Source organism: Asterias rubens, chromosome 16, assembly GCF_902459465.1.
Source record: "Asterias rubens chromosome 16, eAstRub1.3, whole genome shotgun sequence".
NCBI lineage: Eukaryota > Metazoa > Echinodermata > Asteroidea > Forcipulatida > Asteriidae > Asterias > Asterias rubens.
Window position 1 is genome coordinate 7,345,365 of NC_047077.1, and position 20,904 is coordinate 7,366,268.

The window sequence follows — 20,904 nt, forward strand, 5'->3', positions numbered from 1 at the left end:
ATTCTTGATTTGCACTTATGGCTTTCTATAGTTTTCCAATCTGGGTTGGCAAAAACTCGGGCTGTGACGTTGCAAAAGAAATCTATATGAATATTCATAAGGCAAAAGGCGGAAGTCAACAGAAGGGCGCAGTGCTAGCTAGCTCTGTACACGCGACGTCGTTGGGGTGTCGTGCACGTGGTGTACACAAACTTGCCCATAGCAACCGAACCAAACAGGAAAGTCGCGTACGTTGAAACGTGGAGAAAGCAGTGTGTTTCTGCTCCAAGAAAATCGAAGATTTTGTTGTTGTTTGGGTCTAAAGAAAGTACTGAACATGGCTACAGCTGTACAGAGTAAGTCAATACATTATTTATTTAGTCATACATACACCTACCTATGCATGCTATGTTTAGTGAACTTTCATTTTGAAATTGTAGACACATTAATTTGGAGTTCCCATATCCATCCGATCCGGTAAGTTAATGTTTAATTGTGTGTTTAATTGTAATTAAGAAATTTTTATTCGCTCTACTTACATGTTATATGTATTACTCCTGTTTTGTTTTTTTAAATGTGAATTGTTAGTTGTACAGTTGCTACTATTACTATAATTAGTCGACACAAACAAGACAAACCCATCTTTTGAGTGTTTTGTTTATGACTCTCTAGACTAGAGTCTAGCTATCCAAATGCTAGCGGCTAGACTCGGTCCTACTACTCGCCGACTTGCCGTCAACTCGCCGTCAATTCATTGTCGTGCCGTCAACTCATAAAATTTACATGAAAATTTATAAATGGGGCACGGAAGTTTTAAGTCTGGGCTAAACTACATATTTCTCATGGTTTTCGGTAAAAATTCATTCACAAAACGACTTTGTGTTGAAAAAAAAAGTACCAATCATTGACATCTTGGGCCAAGACTAATCCATGTGAAAAAGCAAGACGGCGAGATAATTTTTTCACGAGAATCAAAATCAAGTTCGTGGAAAAATACTTCTTTCTCGAAAACTACATTACTTCAGAGGGAGCAGTTTCTCACAATGTTATACTATCAGCAGCTCCCCATGGTACTCGTCACCAAGTAAGGTTTTATGCTAATAGTTTTTTTGAGTAATTACCAATAGTGTCCACTGTCTTGTAATGACAATCTCCTTTCTTTTTTTTAAAAGCCTGGAGATAATAACTGTGTGCAAATGTATAAAATGTTTGTTTGTTTAATTGTTTTATTTTACAGGCAGACAGTTTCATACAATGCCTCCTTCTGAGAGACTAGATATTCTATCCAGACCTAAACAGCTTCCTCCTGGATTCAGGGAAGATAGGTAAGAAGTCTAGCTAATAAAGTCATACTTTTGGATGTCTTTTTAAATATCTTTTGCACTTGTCAGTATGCAGTTGTTACCCTTATTTTCTCAAGATAAACCGCAAGGGCAAGTGCAAGAGCAACAGTCAGTTTCCCTTGTTTACCCTGTTCAGAAAAAATCATTAAAATGTATTCTGCATAATTTTGGTCCTAAAACATTGATTTGGAGCACATCGAACCTTAACTACAATTAAATACTTGGTATTTATAGGTATTTATAGGCCTCTTCCCAGCTATTGCCTTATTTAGGAAGTTTCTAGAAGCAGAAAATCCTAGCATACACCCACAGTCTAGATACCCTTTGCTTGTGGGGCTAGTATAAGTCACACTAGCCTAAAACAGGGTCTTACAACCATCAGTGTCAAGACTGCAGCTTTTCTTAATCTCAGAAACTGGTCTGGAAAGGGAAACAAGTCAACTAGAACTCCAACTGAAACCTCTAATCACTCATTGTATTTTTTTTCATTTTTGTATTACTTCAACCGAACCCTCCAATCAATTGTACTTCAACCAAACTCTCCAATCAACTAATTGTACTCCAACCGAACCCTCCAATCAACTAATTGTACTTCAACCAAATTCTCCAATCAACTAATTGTACTCCAACCGAACCCTCCAATCAACTTATTGTACTCCAACCAAATTCTCCAATCAACTAATTGTACTTCAACCAAACTCTCCATTCAACTAATTGTACTCCAAACGAACCCTCCAATCAACTAATTGTACTTCAACCAAATTCTCCAATCAACTAACTGTACTTCAACCGAACCCTCCAATTAACTATTTGTACTTCAACCGAACTCTCCAATCAAATAATTGTACTTCAACCGAACTCTCCAATCAACTAATTCAACCCAAACCCTCCAATCAACTAACTGTACTTTAACCAAACTCTCCAATCAACTAATTATTGAACTTAAACCTAACCCCCAATCAACTAATTGTACTTCAACCGAACCGTCCAATCAACCTATTGTACTTCACCGAACCCTCCAATCAACCTATTATACTTCAACCGAACCCTCCAATCAACTAATTCAACCCAAACCCTCCAATCAACTAACTGTACTTTAACCAAACTCTCCAATCAACTAATTATTGTACTTAAACCTAACCCTCCAATCAACCTATTGTACTTCAACCGAACCCTCCAATCAACTTATTGTACTCCAAACGAACCCTCCAATCAATTAATTGTACTTCAACCTAACCCTCCAATCAACTTATTGTACTTCAACTGAACTCTCCAATCAACTAATTATTGTACTTCAACCTAACCCTCCAATCAACTAATTGTACTTCAACCGAACCCTCCAATCACCTATTGTACTTCAACCCAAACAACCAAAACCTCCTACAACTAATTGTACTTCAACCAAAAACCTCTCTTGCTCCATGCTCTGATCTAGTAAATATACTCCAACCTTACCGACAGTAAACCAACTTGCAACTAACCCTTCAATCAACTTGTAACTAACCAACCTGTAATACAACTCTGCTCATACTCCAATTTACTTGTATTTATGTACTCTGAAACTTATTAAATATATTCTCAATATTGTTATAATTGTCTAAGCCTATGGCCAATATAATAGCAAACCTTTCATATGGAAAGAGAATACTAGTTTTCTTTTCTCCTAAACTTAACAGCTAAACACAAACAAATTATAAATTTGCGTCTTTCTCAAAAACTACATTACTTCAGATGGAGCCGTTTCTCACTATGTTTTATACTATCGACCTCCATTACTCGTTGCCAAGTAAGGTTTATGCTAATAATGATGTTGAGTAATTACCAATAGTGACTGTCCACTGCCTTTAACAAAAAATGGATTTTTGAAGTGTTGGCAGCTGCAGACAATCATCAGTTTGAATTGCATTTCAGAGTGAAATATTTGAATTGTATTGGTGCAATTAATTTAGTGTATGATAATTGGTTGGAGTACAATTGTGTGAAAGATGATTTTGAAAACTGTTTGTAAAAATTGTCATAAAAACTTTTCACAAGTGGTTGATTCTTAATTTGAAAGATATCTTGAATTTGGAAAGATATCAGTTTTCAACAAATATACAAATTTCAAAATTTCCATTACATGTGTATTGCTGTAAGGTCTCTGTTTGTACTAACCTAATATAAGGCATCCCAGATGCAATCCAGCTTCAGCTGATGTTGCCTGGAGTTTCAATTGTATAAAGAAATCAATAAACATCAAAGGGACTTTTATGCCATGAAGCTACAAATGGTGTAACCTAGTAACACAGCTGCAAAGGAATTAATCAAACACAACTAGTGGATCAGTGTTGTTGGGGTGTAACTCTACAAAGCATACACATGTTTGCTTTCTGTGTGTAATCGATTTTGCAATACTTAGGGCTGGGGTTCAAAACTGAAGAAAAAGTTTGCAAGGTCTGGCACCACCCTGTCTACTATAGATTCAAGATGGTTGGTCAAACACTTAATTTTATTTTCAAAACTTCAAATTTTGTCTTTCATCTTCAGACATTCCATTGCAAAGTTTTTGATGCTTAAATGAGTCCAAGTCGATAAATTCCCATCCGCCGTGACCATTAGGCATTTTGTCAAAGCTGTACATCGCACAATATTATTTGTATTATACAATAAAAACCACATTTTAGGGTTTGTACTTAAATCTCTAATGCTGAGTTTATAGATTTCCCTTTCCACTAAATAGTGGAAAGGGAAATCTTTCAACCCAGTTTAATTGAGATTTTACTACAAACCCTAAAATGTGGTTTTTATTGTATAATACAAATAATATTGTGCGATGTACAGCTTTGACAAAATGCCTAATGGTCACGGCGGATGGGAATTTATCGACTTGGACTCATTTAAGCATCAAAAACTTTGCAATGGAATGTCTGAAGATGAAAGACAAAATTTGAAGTTTTGAAAATAAAATTAAGTGTTTGACCAACCATCTTGAATCTATAGTAGACAGGGTGGTGCCAGACCTTGCAAACTTTTTCTTCAGTTTTGAACCCCAGCCCTAAGTATTGCAAAATCGATTACACACAGAAAGCAAACATGTGTATGCTTTGTAGAGTTACACCCCAACAACACTGATCCACTAGTTGTGTTTGATTAATTCCTTTGCAGCTGTGTTACTAGGTTACACCATTTGTAGCTTCATGGCATAAAAGTCCCTTTGATGTTTATTGATTTCTTTATACAATTGAAACTCCAGGCAACATCCAGCTGAAGCTGGATTGCATCTGGGATGCCTTATATTAGGTTAGTACAAACAGAGACCTTACAGCAATACACATGTAATGAGAAATTTTGAAATTTGTATATTTTGTTGAAAACTGATATCTTTCCAAATTCAAGATATCTTTCAAATTAAGAATCAACCACTTGTGAAAAGTTCTTTTTATGACAATTTTTACAAACAGTTTTCAAAATCATCTTTCACACAATTGTACTCCAACCAATTATCATACACTAAATTAATGCACCAATACAATTCAAATATTTCACTCTGAAATGCAATTCAAAACTGATGATTGTCTGCAGCTGCCAACACTTCAAAAATCCATTTTTTGTTAAAGGCAGTGGACAGTCACTATTGGTAATTACTCAAAATCATTATTAGCATAAAACCTTACTTGGCAACGAGTAATGGAGGTCGATAGTATAAAACATAGTGAGAAACGGCTCCATCTGAAGTAATGTAGTTTTTGAGAAAGACGCAAATTTATAATTTGTTTTGTTTAGCTGTTAAGTTTAGGAGAAAAGAAACTAGTATTCTCTTTCCATATGAAAGGTTTGCTATTATATTGGCCATAGGCTTAGACAATTATAACAATATTGAGAATATATTTAATAAGTTTCAGAGTACATAAATACAAGTAAATTGGAGTATGAGCAGAGTTGTATTACAGGTTGGTTAGTTTACAAGTTGATTGAAGGGTTAGTTGCAAGTTGGTTTACTGTCGGTAAGGTTGGAGTATATTTACTAGATCAGAGCATGGAGCAAGAGAGGTTTTGGTTGAAGTACAATTAGTTGGTAGGAGGTTTTGGTTGTTTGGGTTGAAGTACAATAGGTTGATTGGAGGGTTCGGTTGAAGTACAATTAGTTGATTGGAGGGTTAGGTTGAAGTACAATAATTAGTTGATTGGAGAGTTCAGTTGAAGTACAATAAGTTGATTGGAGGGTTAGGTTGAAGTACAATTAATTGATTGGAGGGTTCGTTTGGAGTACAATAAGTTGATTGGAGGGTTCGGTTGAAGTACAATAGGTTGATTGGAGGGTTAGGTTTAAGTACAATAATTAGTTGATTGGAGAGTTTGGTTAAAGTACAGTTAGTTGATTGGAGGGTTTGGGTTGAATTAGTTGATTGGAGGGTTCGGTTGAAGTATAATAGGTTGATTGGAGGGTTCGGTTGAAGTACAATAGGTTGATTGGACGGTTCGGTTGAAGTACAATTAGTTGATTGGAGGGTTAGGTTTAAGTTCAATAATTAGTTGATTGGAGAGTTTGGTTAAAGTACAGTTAGTTGATTGGAGGGTTTGGGTTGAATTAGTTGATTGGAGAGTTCGGTTGAAGTACAATTATTTGATTGGAGAGTTCGGTTGAAGTACAAATAGTTAATTGGAGGGTTCGGTTGAAGTACAGTTAGTTGATTGGAGAATTTGGTTGAAGTACAATTAGTTGATTGGAGGGTTCGTTTGGAGTACAATTAGTTGAATGGAGAGTTTGGTTGAAGTACAATTAGTTGATTGGAGAATTTGGTTGGAGTACAATAAGTTGATTGGAGGGTTCGGTTGGAGTACAATTAGTTGATTGGAGAATTTGGTTGAAGTACAATTAGTTGATTGGAGGGTTCGGTTGGAGTACAATTAGTTGATTGGAGAGTTTGGTTGAAGTACAATTGATTGGAGGGTTCGGTTGAAGTAATACAAATAATGATAAAAAAATACAATGAGTGATTAGAGGTTTCAGTTGGAGTTCTAGTTGACTTGTTTCCCTTTCCAGACCAGTTTCTGAGATTAAGAAAAGCTGCAGTCTTGACACTGATGGTTGTAAGACCCTGTTTTAGGCTAGTGTGACTTATACTAGCCCCACAAGCAAAGGGTATCTAGACTGTGGGTGTATGCTAGGATTTTCTGCTTCTAGAAACTTCCTAAATAAGGCAATAGCTGGGAAGAGGCCTATAAATACCTATAAATACCAAGTATTTAATTGTAGTTAAGGTTCGATGTGCTCCAAATCAATGTTTTAGGACCAAAATTATGCAGAATACATTTTAATGATTTTTTCTGAACAGGGTAAACAAGGGAAACTGACTGTTGCTCTTGCACTTGCCCTTGCGGTTTATCTTGAGAAAATAAGGGTAACAACTGCACTACTGACAAGTGCAAAAGATATTTAAAAAGACATCCAAAAGTATGACTTTATTAGCTAGACTTCTTACCTATCTTCCCTGAATCCAGGAGGAAGCTGTTTAGGTCTGGATAGAATATCTAGTCTCTCAGAAGGAGGCATTGTATGAAACTGTCTGCCTGTAAAATAAAACAATTAAACAAACAAACATTTTATACATTTGCACACAGTTATTATCTCCAGGCTTTTAAAAAAAAGAAAGGAGATTGTCATTACAAGACAGTGGACACTATTGGTAATTACTCAAAATAACTATTCGCATAAAACCCTACTTGGTGACGAGTACCATGGGGAGCTGCTGATAGTATAACATTGTGAGAAACTGCTCCCTCTGAAGTAATGTAGTTTTCGAGAAAGAAGTATTTTTCCACGAACTTGATTTTGATTCTCGTGAAAAAATTATCTCGCCGTCTTGCTTTTTCACATGGATTAGTCTTGGCCCAAGATGTCAATGATTGGTACTTTTTTTTTTCAACACAAAGTCGTTTTTGTGAATGAATTTTTACCGAAAACCATGAGAAATATGTAGTTTAGCCCAGACTTAAAACTTCCGTGCCCCATTTATAAATTTTTCATGTAAATTTTATGAGTTGACGGCACGACAATGAATTGACGGCGAGTTGACGGCAAGTCGGCGAGTAGTAGGACCGAGTCTAGCCGCTAGCATTTGGATAGCTAGACTCTAGTCTAGAGAGTCATAAACAAAACACTCAAAAGATGGGTTTGTCTTGTTTGTGTCGACTAATTATAGTAATAGTAGCAACTGTACAACTAACAATTCACATTTAAAAACAACAAAACAGGAGTAATACATATAACATGTAAGTAGTAAGCGAATAAAAATTTCTTAATTACAATTAAACACACAATTAAACATTAACTTACCGGATCGGATGGATATGGGAACTCCAAATTAATGTGTCTACAATTTCAAAATGAAAGTTCACTAAACATAGCATGCATAGGTAGGTGTATGTATGACTAAATAAATAATGTATTGACTTACTCTGTACAGCTGTAGCCATGTTCAGTACTTTCTTTAGACCCAAACAACAACAAAATCTTCGATTTTCTTGGAGCAGAAACACACTGCTTTCTCCACGTTTCAACGTACGCGACTTTCCTGTTTGGTTCGGTTGCTATGGGCAAGTTTGTGTACACCACGTGCACGACACCCCAACGACGTCGCGTGTACAGAGCTAGCTAGCACTGCGCCCCCTTCTGTTGACTTCCGCCTTTTGCCTTATGAATATTCATATAGATCTTTCTTTTGCAACGTCACAGCCCGAGTTTTTGCCAACCCAGATTGGAAAACTATAGAAAGCCATAAGTGCAAATCAAGAATAGATCGCTATTTTTGGTAACAATGTTTCACATTTTTTTGATAATTTTGTGGAAACATCTGTTATGTTTTACTAACATTCGGCAGACCATGCCAACCAAGGCGGTTTGTTTATCATCAACAAAAGAAAGGTCTATAGCTTTTCACGATTGGTGGGCGTGGTGGTCCCTGCAGTCTTTTCGGTCGACGAGAAAAGAAGAGACTCTCCGAGATGATAAATTAAGCTAAATATAACACCATGTTCGCTCTGTGATCTCACTACTCAAGCAACTTTATTAAATAAAGCACCAACAACAATCTGTGCAAAAAACATGTCAGGCTGAAGAACAGCTACTTTGATTGGGTTATTTTATGGAAGATTGGTCCATACAGCCAATAAGTGATGGTTTAACATAATTGTTTGTTCAATTTCACATTTCCGGGTTTTCATGGTTTTGGTCGAGCAGTGTGTCTGTACCATGCCACGTACGTACCTCTACTGGTCGTGAAATACGCAAGGCAGATAGACGAGGCCGGTCGCAGGCCGGTGTATACGTGTGACCATCCAATGTCACGATCAAATAAGCAATAATTGCGCTGCCGTCGTCCACGTAGTTCCATGTAATACACAATAGTGAGAATTTCCGATCACATGTAGCTAGCACTGAGTGTAGCTCTGAATCTGATGATCAACTAGTCGAGATAGAGATTAGTGTTGTAGTTCGTAGCAGCAAAACTTGGCGGTGATTGTGTAACTGTGTAAGTAAAGTAGATATCAACTAGCCTCGGCATACTATATAGTCTATATTAGTAGTACTACTAATACTATTTTTACTAACTAGGTCATGCCTAGGCTACACACAGTATTATTTAAACTGGATTTAAACATTTCACTCTAACTGACTAAATTAATTTAATAAATAATCTCACATTTTGATTGAGAGTTTCTCGGTGGAGCATCTATTTCTACCTCCATGGTAGAGTATAGAGCAAGGTCCCCAAGGAAGAGAAGCTCTATGCTCTATGGATGGAGGTAGCCCACCTTGTTGAGCTGTTAATGGCTCCGCTTTTAACATCGGTTTCATCACTGTCACCATTATTACTTTACACAGTGATGAGACCGATGTTAAAAGCAGAGCCATTAACAGCTCAACAAGGTGGGCTAGGATCGAGGTAGCTCCAAGGGTTTGAAGGGATGGGGGTTCATGGGGTGGAGCATTTAATTTCATATTTTTACTTTATAAAAAATATTAATAAATACCTTGGACGGTTTCAAGTCTCTGATGGGTCAAAATCCGGTCACGTGTGGGAGTGTTAAAGGTGGTACAAAGACCAGCTTTGGAAAATAGCGAATAAGTGGCCACTTAATCAGCATACATTGTGTAAACCTTGCGCGTTGCACTGTATCGCACGCTTATTTATATCCCTGTTAGTTTCATTGCAACTTACGCGTACGCGCGCTGAAAATGTATCAATTTTGAGTGCGCGTGTGTAATATGTGCGCGCGTATAAAGTGACGCCGAGCTCATGTGCGCATTTTAATGCACAAGGAACAGCTATCGTCCAATCATTTGCCTCCTTTGACCCCAGTGAAGGCGCTGAACAGATCTTTATTTCAAAGAGTCACTGGTCTCAAAGATTAGTAATGTGATTAACGCACGAAAGAGATGGGAACCATCAAAAGCTCAAATATGGCCCCTGAACATGTCTGGAAGTACCGCCGAGAAAAAAGTCACAAAATTTGGACAATATTGTAGCCGTTTAATTCGCTAAAAAAGGTATTTATTAATGATGGGAATAACAGTGTTCGTACCCGGTTTTCACTGCGTGGTAATGACCTTTTTGGTGGCTGGCGCTTTTAACGGACCTCGCCTCCGGCTCGGTCCATTAACAGCGCCAGCCACCCGGTCATTACTACGTAGTGAAGACCGGGTACTCGCACTGTTATTCCCTAAATAAAGATCAACAGATCATTCCCATTCATTGGATGCTGGTCATCTGGCCCCCTAGTTTTTAGTTAGCCATGTCGCCCCCTGACAATGTCCCCCCCCCCCTTTAGCAATGCTGCCCCCAGTGTATTAATTTGTGCTTCTACCACTTTTTTATTTGATATGAAATAATATAGTATCTTATCTAATTAATTTACCTCAATGAGAACCCTTTTTGTAAAAATGAGTGAAAAAGTGATGGCGCCATACGGAAAGTTATCCTTTTCATCCTTTGTTATAGTGTGAAGCTCAAGTTTCTTAGGGTTTCTTTAGGTTGCCATAACGTAACACGTTACGTTATCGCAACTAGGTTTCTTAAAGTTCCCCAGATGAAAATATTGCATTATCCCAATCGTTTAAAAAAATGGATTTAATATTATTTGCAAAAACAAATAAAAAAATCAATCAAATATTATGAACAAAACCATAAAGGACTAAAACTTGTATTAATATTTCACGGTAAAAACAACATTACAAAACCGCAACCGAACGTATAATGTTATTTGGAGGTAACTTTGCGAGGGGGGTGGGGGCATTGGCTGAGGGTGACTTTGTCTGGGGGCGACTTTGCTAGGGAGCGACATTGTCGAGGGGGGGGATCATTGCAGGGGGCGACTTTGTTGGGGGCGAGCTGGCTAGGGGGAGAGATGACCAGCCCCCTTCCCATTTAGTAAGCTTGTTTGGACTTGGAGCATAGTCATGATGATAGTCATTAGAGCATTTGGACTGATTTGGCTTGCACTGATTTTCACCTTTAAAATATGTGCATCTAATACAACAATATAACAAATTGACAACCAAGATTAATAAACAATCCCTTTTTTATTGACCTCTAGGGAGAATAATTCAGCCCCTAGAACTATGAGGTTCGTTCGACTGCATGGAGACGATAGCGGAATGGACCTCAAAGCTCTAGGAGTAGGGAAAATACACTGCATACAAACATACAATACCTTCTAAAAGTAAGGATTATGACCAAACATTAAACCAGGTTTCTTAATACTCTCAAAAATCCCACTTTTGTTAAATCCACTAAATTTATGCTTCCCCTCTTATAAAACTGATACTTTTCAAATATATCAGAGACTATACTTTGAAAAGGGGTTAGAGTTTCACCACTCTATAGAACAGTTGAATTATAGAAAATTCACTTTTTCAGCATTGCCAGGATTCTATAAAATTTGTATTCTGGATTTTGTTGATAGTCCTATCAGCTCTTTGATAGTTTTTAATCTAAAATCTATTCCAGTGCTCCAGATTTTAAAAACTGTGTGTAACAATGTAGATCTATCTATATTGAAAATTTAATGTAATGTGTAAGGTTTCTTCTTTTCAGTGATGTTTTACTTTGCAAGATGAATTTTTTATCATACTATTTGTGGGTTATTCTTATCTGGCCAGCCCAGGTTTTTGTTTGTTATTGGCTTTGTAGCACTGTTGAAATGTTTGATTTTGTCAAGCATTTCATTTTTATTTTAGTATTATCTTGTGGTACTACTGACCATGATTTGTGTTTTAAAACCCAAATAAATAATAAATAAATAAATAAAAAACTATTATTGTTAATACACTAAAAAAATTACAGACATATAGTTCTCACTCCAAATTGGATCGGTCGAGTTGGGTTTTGAAAAGCGTTTGAAAGTGTTTGTTTTTAAATGCATGGTTAGCTAGATAATTTAAAAGTAGAATATAATGATCTACACAAACAAGCCTCTGCAAGCTGAACCAAAACCTGCACATAAGGCGTAATCATGAAATGTTATGAGGTCTCAAAAAGTCAACGAAAAACTGCAATCTCATCAAAAAGATGTGAATGACTACAAGTTTCAATATTTATATCTAAAAAAAGGCTGAACAGTCCAAAAGGGACCTTGAACGCCATATACAGTGCAAAGGAGTATCCGACGCAGTGCAGAACAAATATTCAGACTTTTTCACTAAGAGCTGACACAATGTATAAGTCAGAGACCTAGCCTGATATGGCGTAGGTAGTACACAGGATTCCTCTGTTGATGTGAAACCAACTATAAAATACAATGTTTGGGCAGACATGAACACAAGTAAACTAAGTTAGGCCCTACACCAGATGAAATACAATATGGGCCTACCAATAGTTACTGCTACTGCCAAGACGGACATATATGAAAACAAATTACAATTCCTGAATACAAGGGTGACTTCCCTAATTTTTCTTTGGCTAGCACAATCCTCTTCCTCTTGCACCCCTTCTTTCTTTCTTTCTTTCTTTCTACCAATGGGATCAGGGAAAAATACCCACAACTGAACCAAGGCAAGCCTAATTCTTACAGAGAATGACCCTCGAATGAAAAAATCAGTAGTTTCTTTTAAAAAAATTGAAACAAAACGACTCTGAGGCCCTCCTGAAAAAAACCTCTGAAACTGCATCCATGATTTTAAGTGTTTTAAAAACATTATTTAAAAATTATGCTTTGAAAAAAAAAACTTACAGAAGGAAACAGAAACACCTCCTCTACATTGTCATTCGGCCTTAACAAATGTTGGATTGCTTTTCACCGATTTCAATCTTGAGTCGGACGGTCTTAAAAAAGACTTCATTTGTTTTAATGTCACAGAACGCCCAATGCTCTTTACATAAAGTTTGCACTTTGATTTAATCTAAAGTGTCTATGGAAAACTTTTGAAGGGGCACCAAGGCCAAGACCAGGGCAACAAAGACCATGGCGTCTGTGGCTTCCGTGTAATTCCAGACCTGAGGACCAATTCAATGTTCAGACTCAAACAAATCATCAGTGAAATAGTATTGACAATGACAAGATTGCCAATTCAGACTCATACAAATCATCGGTATAAACATGAATGTAGTGTAAATGGTCGGCCCATGTGTTGCAATGAATGACACGTATGCGATTGAACGCCATTCTGCAACCACGGTTTATGCAGCTGTTACATAATGATCACTAGTGCATGCAGCGATCATGTGCAAACAATTAAATCTCTTATAAACATATATAAAGAATACGAAACGTGATGGGTTAGCCCCCTATTTCTCTTTCCCTCGTTGTATTTATTTATTTATTTTTTACTTCAACAATTTTATAACGAAAGAAAACATTTAGACCTAGACTATAGGCCTATGTTACAATGTTTTGTATTTGGTGCTGTTCTTATAACAACTGTCGATGCACTACATGTTATGTACCTCCACAAATACACCAAGGCAAACTCAAGTAAAAGTACTAAAACATGACGTGAAATTTATATTTACTGTTTACGAAGGCCCTGTAATTGTCATTTACCTGGCATAAAATATAATGATGAGACCTATTTTTTAAACAAAGGGCAATCAGTATTACCATTTTATATAAATATTGATGAAATCAAAATTTTGATTTGAGAAGAGATTTTAATGTTGTGGTACAAAGACAAGATCTAAGATTAAGTGGTAGAGAATTCTAGATGCCTGGCGCAGCTGAAGAACTGATCAATATTTCAAACCAAAATTATGTCCTAAAATTTAAATTTAAAGGACAAAATCAAATGATTTGATTAAACAAAGTTCTGTTTGCAATTTAACATTATTGTTGGATCAGTTCAGGTTTATACCCATTGCCCCATCTCCAGAATGTCTAAGATTTAGAATGATTTTGTTTCTTCCTCAAAATAACCAATACATGTACTTGTAGAAGAAAGGATGTTTATTTACTACCTATGGATAGTTCACTTATATATTGTTTTTTTACCCTACACCTATGTTTGTTAGCACTGTATACTCAGTACTTTCCCGACTTCTGTAAATAAAATCACATGCATATGGTGTGTTTCGAACCCACAACCTCTGCAATTCAAGAGCAGCCTGGTAGTTAGAGGCACTTCCAATCCTATATTTAAGCAGCAGGTACCACAATGATTTATTAGACGTTAAATTTGCATCACAGATAAAAACTACTGTTTTTGTTTTGGTTTTTAACCCTAACACTGAATGATAGTTCTAAAGTAAACTAAAAAGGATAACGATATTACGGACAAGCCTGAATGAACAGAAATATTAACTAGAACATTGCTTTTTTTTTCCTTTGTTTTTTTCTTGACATTAGGTGGTACATGGAGTATTGAGTCGCCATGGAAGCCTTACATCACTGGCACATTGGAAATGTTGTAAGACGAAGCACTGCCCAGAATATAACTGCCCTTGCTCAGGCATCACATAATGCTCCAACTATACCCCAAGCCACATTGCTACTGCTATGGATCTCTGCTATTCTATTATTAATCTTCAGATCTCTATATCGACAGAGGATCAAACAAGCCAATTTATTAGACGAGTCAGACTTAGAATCCTCAGCTATTGACTCTGAACATGAGCAACTTGAAGATGATAAAAGGATTCAGTCTAGAAATAGTCAACCACATAGGAAAGATGCCGGGTCAGTCATGACTCGAGATGGTGTGGTCATTAATGGAATGGCAACTACTGAAATAACTATCCATAATATAGAACCAGACAGCACACAGCAAGATGACAAGTTTGGGTTTGAAAGCAATGACACCAAGATTATAAACCCGACTGGAGGTACTAAAGCTACGACACAACTCATTCAAGATTCGCTCAGCTCTGGTAACCCGATAACCTCAAGTATCAAACTAAAACAAGATGAAGCACCCAAAGCTCCAACGTTCTCCAAAGTGCCACCACCACCAACGTTTGACCAGTTTCTGTGGTACTGTGCTATGTTTGGTCTGATCATGATGCTATTTTATGTGTGTGATTACAAGCATAAGTTTGCTGAGGGTACAAGGGAGTATTCACGTGACTTGTTTATGTTTTTAGTTCTGCTGCTGTTTGCTGTTGCTGGGTTATTTACTGTGCAGACAACGGAGGACAAGATTTTAAACAGGTATGTTTTGTCTCTGTAAGGTTTGTAAGGTTTATTTTACTTGCCATGCAAAGTTCACTGATAAGATTTTCATTCATGTGCTTGCCAAACTGGTGCCTTCATTTATATCTTTTCTGATGGTTTTTTTTTCAGGGACCAGACTGAAGAATGGAAAGGTTGGATGCAGGTAATGTTTGTCTGGTACCACTACTTCATGGCTAAAGAGACTTACAACTACATTAGGATCTTCATTGCTTGCTATGTTTGGATGACAGGTTTTGGTAAGATAAACTAGTGATCTTTACTTTGATTACCAGTTTCCTCTTCAAAAATCTTACTTTATATATTTTCAAGTTAAATAAACCACAAGGGAAAGAGACTGGATAAGTCTTAGCTAGTTTGGGTTGGAACAAAGAAAACTTGACTGGAGCAGCACTTGAACCAACAACCTCCCGTACAATAGGTCGATGGTTCAAGTCCCATTTCAGTAAATTAGTGTGTGTTCAAACCCAAAGTTTACCTATTTGCCTTGTTGTTTCAATCCACCAATGTACATGTATCAAGGGAAAGAGACTGGGTAAGTCTTAGCTAGTTTGGGTTGGAACAAAGAAAACTTGACTGGAGCAGCACTTGAACCAACAACCTCCCGTACAATAGGTCGATGGTTCAAGTCCCATTTCAGTAAATTAGTGTGTGTTCAAACCCAAAGTTTACCTATTTGCCTTGTTGTTTCAATCCACCAATGTACATGAATCAATTAGGGAATAACAGTGCGAGGACCCGGTCTTCACTACGTGGTAATGACCGAGTTGGTGGCTGGCGCTCTTAACGGCCCGAGCTGGAGGCGAGGTTCGTTAACAGCGCAAGCCAAAAACCAAGGTCATTACCACGCAGTGAAGACCGGGTCCGAACACTGTTATTCCCATTAATAAATACCTATTTTAGCGAATTAAACGGCTACAATATTGTCCAAATTTTGTGACTTTTTTCTCGGCGGTACTTCCAGACATGTTCAGGGGCCATATTTGAGCTTTTGATGGTTCCCATCTCTTTCGTGTGTTAATCACATTACTGATCTTTGAGACCAGTGACTCTTTTAAATAATGGTCTGTTCAGCGCCTTCACTGGGGTCAAAGGAGGCAAATGATTGGACGAGAGCTGTTCTTTGTGCATTAAAACGTGCGCATGAGCTCAGCGTCCATGTAGCATGTCGCTGTAAACAAGACCATATATGGACAAATGAGTTTATACGCGCACACCTGTTACACACGCGCACTCAAAATTTATACATTTTCAGCACGCCTACGTGCAAGTGCGCGAAGTTGCAATGAAACTAACATGGATATAAATAAGCATGCGATACAATACAACGCGCAAGGTTTACACAATGTTAGCTGATTTAGGGGCCACTTATTCGCTATTTTTCAAAGCTGGTCTTTATACCAACCGTTAACACTCCCCCACGTGACCGGGTTTTGAATAGTCAGAGACTTGAATCCGTCCAAGGCATTTATTTATTTGTATTAATTGAATTATCCTATTTATGTTTCCTTTACAGGTAACTTCTCTTTCTTCTGGGTGCGGAAAGACTTTTCCTTGTGGCGTATCCTGAAGATGTTATTTCGCTTAAACTTTCTTGTTGTCATGACCCTGCTTGTTACAGATAATAGTTACATGTTGTATTACATCTGTGCCATGCACACCTATTGGTTCCTTTCTGTGTATGCATTTATGGGTATTTTCCCATCTTGGAATGAAGACAGATTGAAAATGGCATTTAAGTTTGTATGTTACTTTGTTATTAATGCTGCTGTATTTGACACACCCCTTCGAGATGTAATCTTTAAACCCTTCTGGTTTATCATGTCTTACGAAGGTTCAATGCATGAATGGTTATTCCGTGCTGGATTGGATCATTATGCTACTTTTGTTGGTATGGTTTGTGCTTATAACTATCCACACTTTGAGCGATTTATCAACTACCTTGATAAACGCCATCTTAATCATCGAGACTACATGACTACTGTACTTATCAAGTTCTTTCTATCTGGTCTGCTTTTGGTTATCTTAGGAATATGGTATGATGGCGTTATGCTTCGTGTGAAGTATGACTACAACAAGTACCATCCATACACCTCCTGGATACCTATACTAATCTATATATTCTTCAGGAACATTGTCCCATCTTTAAGGACTCGTTATCTTGGTTTATTTGCTTTTCTTGGTAAGATTACTCTGGAGACTTACATAGCACAGCTCCATATTTACATGCAGTATAATGCACATAAGCTGATTGTATTCATACCGGGTTACCCACTTATGAACTTTGCACTGGCCTCTATCATCTACCTTTTCATTTCTCATCGATTGTTTCATCTCACTATGGATTTCAGTGCCTTTATATTACCCAGGGATAACATGAAAAAGGTGGTGTTAAATGGTATCATGGGAATTGTTGTTGTTGGTCTTCATTTGTGTTTTGCATTGTTGTGTCGGGAAGTCAGATTAATTTAGGAATGATTTAATGTTACAGTGAGTGAAGTCATTTTCTGAATGTTTTGGATCATTTCTTAAAAGCAATATTTCATAGAATACAGTTGGATGTAAATTTACATAGTTAAGTAAAGACACTTTATGTAGATTAATGTAGATTATTTTTATATTATTTTTATAACTATTTATTTTGACAGTGTCACAGTAAGCTTCTTAAGTTCTTGGATGAAGGAGAAGGTTCTGAGACAACTTGCATATTCTTTTAGGTTTATTTATTATTTCATTATCTGTTTTATGGTTTTCTTCTGAACGAATGTAGAACTTTGATTAAAGTACACAAAAGCCCCTTCTTTGATTTTTAAATGGGTTTTGCCTCCTACATGTCATACTCACAGGTGAGAACATGAAATGTAATGTTGATTGAATTCAGAGAGAGTTCGACCATAGACTAGAATGCATCTATTTTCTTAACAATTTGTTTTTAAAGTAAAATTCAAGAGCATTAATAGCATACATGTAAGTATTTATTTAAAGCAAGAGGCATGTTTTACCCTCAAAAGAAAGAAAAGTGATTAAATATTTAATCATTTTTTGTATATTTGTTGGTGAACTAAGAGAACTTGACGAGATTTGAACCTGTGGTGTCCATCAGATTGCTGGTGTTTACCCTTTATGGCATATCTCTTTGTTCAGGGGTGTCAAGTAAAGCTTTAGGGGCATGGATCACACCCAGGTTTAACATACTTCCCTTATGGGATGTCAATTTCTTTGTTCACAGGTGCCAATATGTCTTTCAACCTTAAACTGCTGTATAACCAAGGGGCAGGGAACAAACAGATAGGATCACCTTAAAGGCAGTGGACATTATTGGTAATTACTCAACATAATTATAAGAATAAAACCTTAATTGGTAACAAGTACTGGGTAGCTGTTGATAGTATAAAATACTGTGAGAAACGGCTCCCTCTGATGAAGTGACGTAGTTTTTGAGAAAGGTAATTTTCAACAAATTTGATTACGAGACTTCAGAATTAGATATTGACGTCTCGAAATCAAGCATCTGAAAGCACACAACTTTTTGTGACAAGGGTGTTTTTTCTTTTATTTTATTATCTTGCAACTTCGACGACAATTTGAGCTCAAAATTTCACGGGTTTGTTATTTTGTGCATATGTTGAGATACACCAAGTGAGAAGACTGGTCTTTGACAATTACCAATAGTGTCCAGTGTCTGAACTGGAATTCAGTTGCCTTACATATATAATTGGTGCATGTTAAACTTAGTGTGAAATTAATTACCATTATGAGTGTGTGACTCTGAGGTTGAAAGGTAATTAATTATTATAATATGGGTAAATATTTGTTTCTTATGACCTTGAGGACTTAGTATATGGAAATTTGCTTTAGATTATTATTATTTTTTTGAGGACCTAAAATGTAACAAAATGTTAAGATATTTGTACAATGCATTGTGCGTGTATATGACGAGTTGAAACAATTACTGTATGCTGCACTAGGATTAGCATTGAACTTATGATGTATACAGTATACATGTATGTATGAAAGGTTACACACCTATATTCTGACACCCCTATATTCCGACACCCTATGTTCGGACAACTCCCCCTATGTTCCGACACCCCTATACTCCAACACCCCTATGTTCCGACAACTGAACCTATATTCCGACACCCCTTTGTTCCGACACCCCTATGTTCCGAAACCCCTATGTTCCGACACCCCTATGTTCGCACATTATTACTCTGTTGATCAATAACAAAAACACATCTTGTATTACAGGTTTCCCGGCGAATTTTGGCCCGGAATAGGTTTGAATATCATAAGTTGAATTTGTACTGATTTTAAAAGTGATGGAATCAAATTAAGATAATCGAATCACACATGATTTTGTTGCTTGTTGTGGTTATAAACATGAGTTAGGCCTATAGCTCCCCGTATTAGCTGTCAATGAAATACTTGGTACTTTGCTATTGTTAGATACGTGTCCATGTTGATAACGTTTCATGTGCCTTCAATTTATTGCGCCGATGTGTAACTTCTTACATTTGCGCCCCCTCCCCCAAATATTTAAAAAAAAAAATTAAAAAATAAATAAATAATAATAATAAAATAATATTAATAACGAATTAAGTCATACCACCCCCTCCATTACTCAGTCCTCTTCTAAATAAATCAAAGATGCTATTTTTTCATAGCGGAAAAACTCTTTTCATACAAATTAAACTCCTCTGGGGGACTACATAGGTTACCGGTACGTTTATGGACTAAATTGCAGTCAGGTGTAGTTTCTTATAAAATGGCTAACACAAAATATTGGTGCATGTTGTCGGAACATAGGGGTGTTGGAACATAGGGGTGTTTGGGTCGTTGGAATATATATAATGGTGTCGGAACATAGGGGTGTCGGAACATGGGGTGTCGGTGTCGGAACATAGGGATGTCGGGAATATAGAGCAGTCACCAGATGAAAAGCTTTTTGTAAAATGAGAAAACCACTTTGTGTTTACATGTAGATGGATTTCATTTGGTAGAGTACCAAATAGGAGGAGATAATACCAATGTTCCTTGCGAACCATTTTAACGTTAAGTTTTGACTTAAACATATATTCAATGGAGGCAAATCAATTTTAGCAACTTCGAATTGTAGTGCAAGATACACCTGTTGAGCACAGTGAAAACAGTCTACGTTGTTTGAAAGGGTAAAGGAAACACATTGTTATTGTAATGTTTGTATATTATGTTAGGGTATTGTTTCTAGTTCTAGTGCAATTTAAATGGAATAACTGAATTTAATGGTAAAGGAAGTGTATAAATGTGAAAAAATGTTTACATGATTACACTTAACTTACAGTGTGATAAGGTTTACATATAACCAGCTAACAGGGTGTTCAAGTTGCTCTTAGTTGAAAACTTCACTTGAAATAGTTTTACTTGAGATGCTTTAGTTTTTTAGAAATGAGTAAAACAATGAGGTTGGATCTTGCAAGTCTGAAATACAATGTTTGAGAACAGTCACAGGGTTTTTACACAAATTGTTTGCAACTCAGGTTTGTTATTACATACATGTGTTGGGTCACACAAAGTTTGGACACTGGTCTTTGACAGTGACCAATGTTGGTCACCGCCTGACGGAAAGCAGCTTAACTTTCCTTCCACTTCAAACTAACTGCCGAGTATTATATACCTTTGTTGTGGATGTTATATAATCAGAGTGATGCCAAATGGGCTGTTCACTTAAACAAAAAAACTATTGTGTGTTTAACCCCTGCGAGGCTTGATATTTAATACATAAAGCCATGCATTTTGAACTGAAAATTCACTATTTTAAATTTTATTGCAAATACAAGTCCTGGCTGACAAAGGCTTTCAAAAACTAACTAAAAGCCTACTTCCAAAACTGTTTTTGCCCCAATTTGAACTTTCTCAAAAGTAATTTGAAGGTTACATGGTGTGCTGTAACAAATGCTTG

At 36.8% G+C, this 20,904-nt stretch overlaps 1 protein-coding gene across 2 annotated transcripts; it reads left to right on the top strand.

Annotated features, from left to right (window-relative positions):
• The first annotated feature begins 8,245 nt into the window (after window positions 1-8,245).
• On the top strand, window positions 8,246-18,328 carry LOC117300975 (protein REDUCED WALL ACETYLATION 2-like). Of its 2 annotated transcripts, none has more exons than XM_033784847.1 (4): window positions 8,246-8,833; window positions 14,142-14,942; window positions 15,075-15,202; window positions 16,480-18,328. In XM_033784847.1, exons 2-4 carry the CDS (start codon window positions 14,167-14,169, stop codon window positions 17,433-17,435), a joined length of 1,860 nt encoding a protein of 619 aa, XP_033640738.1. In that variant the 5' UTR covers window positions 8,246-8,833; window positions 14,142-14,166; the 3' UTR covers window positions 17,436-18,328. The 2 variants fall into 2 exon arrangements, with proteins under 2 accessions (XP_033640738.1, XP_033640739.1); XM_033784848.1 differs by lacking the exon at window positions 8,246-8,833 and adding an exon at window positions 10,894-11,024.
• Window positions 18,329-20,904: the final 2,576 nt, after the last annotated feature.